This window comes from Amphimedon queenslandica, unplaced genomic scaffold, assembly GCF_000090795.2.
Source record: "Amphimedon queenslandica unplaced genomic scaffold, v1.1 AMPQUscaffold_11832, whole genome shotgun sequence".
In the NCBI taxonomy this organism is placed as follows: domain Eukaryota; kingdom Metazoa; phylum Porifera; class Demospongiae; order Haplosclerida; family Niphatidae; genus Amphimedon; species Amphimedon queenslandica.
In genome coordinates, this window is record NW_003547928.1 from 5,743 (window position 1) to 8,831 (window position 3,089).

Here is a 3,089-nt window from a genome sequence, read left to right on the forward strand (position 1 = left end):
GAGTTTGTGCCCCAAGCACTTGCCAACTCGTGACAATGGCAACTCAATGTCTATGCGATAATTATATTCATTGATAAAGTATACTGGAGTATGGGGATTGTGACTTTGAGCAAATACGCCCTCATGCAGCAGCTTGTATAGGGCCGTTCGATACTCTCTTTAAGTATTATATACTCTTGTTATTATTCAGTAGCAGTTGTTTACAAATACTACCTATTCCTAATGGATTTCCTGTAGTCACGACAGGAACATAACTTGGCAGTGTTTACTCTGTGCTATTAAACAATCAATTCTATTTTTAGAGTATAACTTTGAAGTTGAGGCTATTATTAGTAACAGCATGTCACTGGTCATAATAATTAAGGTAATTGTGCTATATTGGTATCAACTTAATTAATCATTTCTGTACATGGCAAATGAATTATTAATAATAGAAATCATATTATTACAACAAATTTTTCAAAAATCGGCCTATTTCTTAAAATGGCCGTAACTTAAAAAAATTGAAGTTGGAATCAGCTTAAACTTTCTACACAGCAAAGGACATAGTCCATGGTTTTTTCAAAAAATGGCTCCAAAATTAAACTGAACTTTTATTAAATTTTCTGGTACATTTTGATTTCCTTAAGCTGTGTAACATTAAATATCTTGCCAATTGTTATATTTTATAGGATAAATACATCAACCAACAGCCTGCTTTATTGTCCTGTGAATTGACTGTAACTAACTTAACTCAGTCATCAATGAACTGTCTTCATGAAAGATTGTTTATATTCACTAATGTCACTGAAGGAGATGTGTATAATTATACTGTTACTATTACTAATGTCATTGGGTCTACTGTTAAGAATGGTTCCATAGGTACATAATTAGTGTATTGACTCTTTAAATTACAGGATTTAAAAATGCTACTGACTAACTATGTATCTGTATAATAAATGTGTAATGTGTAATAGTGCAATACGAGATGCTTCAATGTTAATATTTGATAATTTCTAATAGAAATTCCTTATTTACCAGTTGAAGTGTGTCCTTCAGAAGTTCAATACTCACCTTCGACAATGATAATGAGTTCTGTTTCATCAGGTAAGTACATGTACTAAGATAATAATTTTAAAAATTATTATTATTATTATTATTAGTTATAGAGCTAGGTACACCTACCAGTACAGTTTCTTCCATTAGTTCTAATTGTGTTCTTCCTTGGACAGTTGGTGTATTAATTGGAGCAGTAGTAGTAGCAGGGATAACTGTCGTTTTACTTGTCATTTTTGTTATTTTAAAAAAGTGCTGTTACTTCTCGAGCAATAAAAGTAATAATGATAATGAAATTTGTTCATTACTTTAAAACAATATAGGCAAGTAGCAGCTTACTTGAAGGTTTACCACCTTGTAGACAAGAGAATGTATATAAATCATCATAATCATTATTTGTACAGTATTATATATGTGTGCATCCTGTTTCTCTCCTCTCTCTCTTATTGCCACCTGTATGATTTCTTTAAAAGTGAGCAATTAATTGGCACACTTATTCCATTTTCATTTTTGATTAATGTGAAGTTTATATAGAACATGTATCAAACAAAATTATTAATTTATTGGTGTGCATGTCACAGTGTACTTACATTTTTTTCTATACATCTTAGTTCTGACTTTTGTTCTCTCTCGTTTCTTTTTCATTATCCTTACAAAGTTTATATCAAACAAAAAAGCTTAAGTTCATATCACACTATAGTTTCAAACGAACTGTTCAGTGTTAATAAATTCTACTATACTTACTAGTCTTAGTACAGCATGCACATTTAAACAATACAATGAAAAGAATACACAGAACAACTCCTAAGACTGATCCTAGTACAATAGTAGCAATTTTATAACCATCAACACCACTAGGATTCAGCTTCCCCTTTATTCCTTTCTACTGTTAGCTCAAAATTACCACATTTCTGCATTTTATAAGGAGCAGGTGTCTTCTTCCCTCCTTCATTAATGATGACTCCCATTCCCTCCAATTGATGTACCTCAATATGACTGTTATAACTGATAATGTTAATGTATGCTTATTTATAATTATTTTCCTAGGGATGTATTGTATTGTTATTATTATCATTTTTCCTAATTATTATTTCTGTACTTATTTTCATTTCTTATGTAGGTTATATAATGTATGCATTGTTGATTAAGATTCCTTTCTAGTGTTATGTAATATTATGCAATGTGTGTCAGTGATGTATTATGATGCAATAGATTTCTGTGTATTTAAGTGTGTGTATTCTTCAGTTTTAAGAAGAAGTTTTAAACTTATTGATAAATTCGTTCGTTGATTCCCGCGAGACCTCTCTTTACCTTTCCTTCTCGGTCACTACAATGACAGTGTAGGAACCACCAACCAGGATTATCAGTTTAAAAATACACAACAGCATACCCACCAGCTGGTATTAACAGAGTATCCTTTAGTGGGATAGTAGTGATGATCATTATTTTACTTATGAAATTGTCATTAAATACACACTTGATTAAGATATTGAATGAATGACCTCTTTATTTTTGGTAACAATACTGGCCGTAAGCTCCTTAATGTGTAATAAAAGGAACAGTAAAACTAAGGTGATAGATTTTGTAAAACATATGTTTAATGAAAATTAAAGACACAAGCAAGCATGACATATTCATAATTCAATAATCATTATTTCTCTATTACAGTTACTTGTTTTGTTAATTATACCTTCAAACTTGATCCAATTATTGATTCTACATGCACACACACACACACACATTCGATCTTACTATAATTTTACAAAGTTTTTAACTTGTGAATGCATAATGTATTATTGAATTTGTCCATAAGCAGTGTTAGGTGTAGTATCAATGACTTGTTCTTGTTGTTCATTGCTGATAGTTGGTAAATCATATATTGGACCAATGTCTACTGGTGATCTTTCTCTTAGTGTATTCCCTTTATTCTTCATTATACAGTATACAATGATGCTAGTAATTATTGATGTAATGAGTCCAGTTAATAGACCAGTAATAGGTACTGCAATAGCAACTGAATGTGTGTGTATAATAGATACATTAGATATGTACAT

At 30.7% G+C, this 3,089-nt stretch overlaps 1 protein-coding gene across 1 annotated transcript in view; it reads left to right on the top strand.

Annotated features, from left to right (window-relative positions):
* LOC109588822 (uncharacterized) overlaps positions 1–1,348 on the top strand; it is a 3,694-nt gene extending 2,346 nt beyond the window's left edge. The window contains exons 4-7 of the mRNA XM_020004942.1: positions 303–364; positions 672–861; positions 1,003–1,086; positions 1,143–1,348. Coding sequence (XP_019860501.1) covers positions 303–364; positions 672–861; positions 1,003–1,086; positions 1,143–1,348 — 542 coding nt within the window. The remainder of the gene's footprint in view (positions 1–302; positions 365–671; positions 862–1,002; positions 1,087–1,142) is intronic.
* The last annotated feature ends 1,741 nt before the right edge of the window (positions 1,349–3,089 follow it).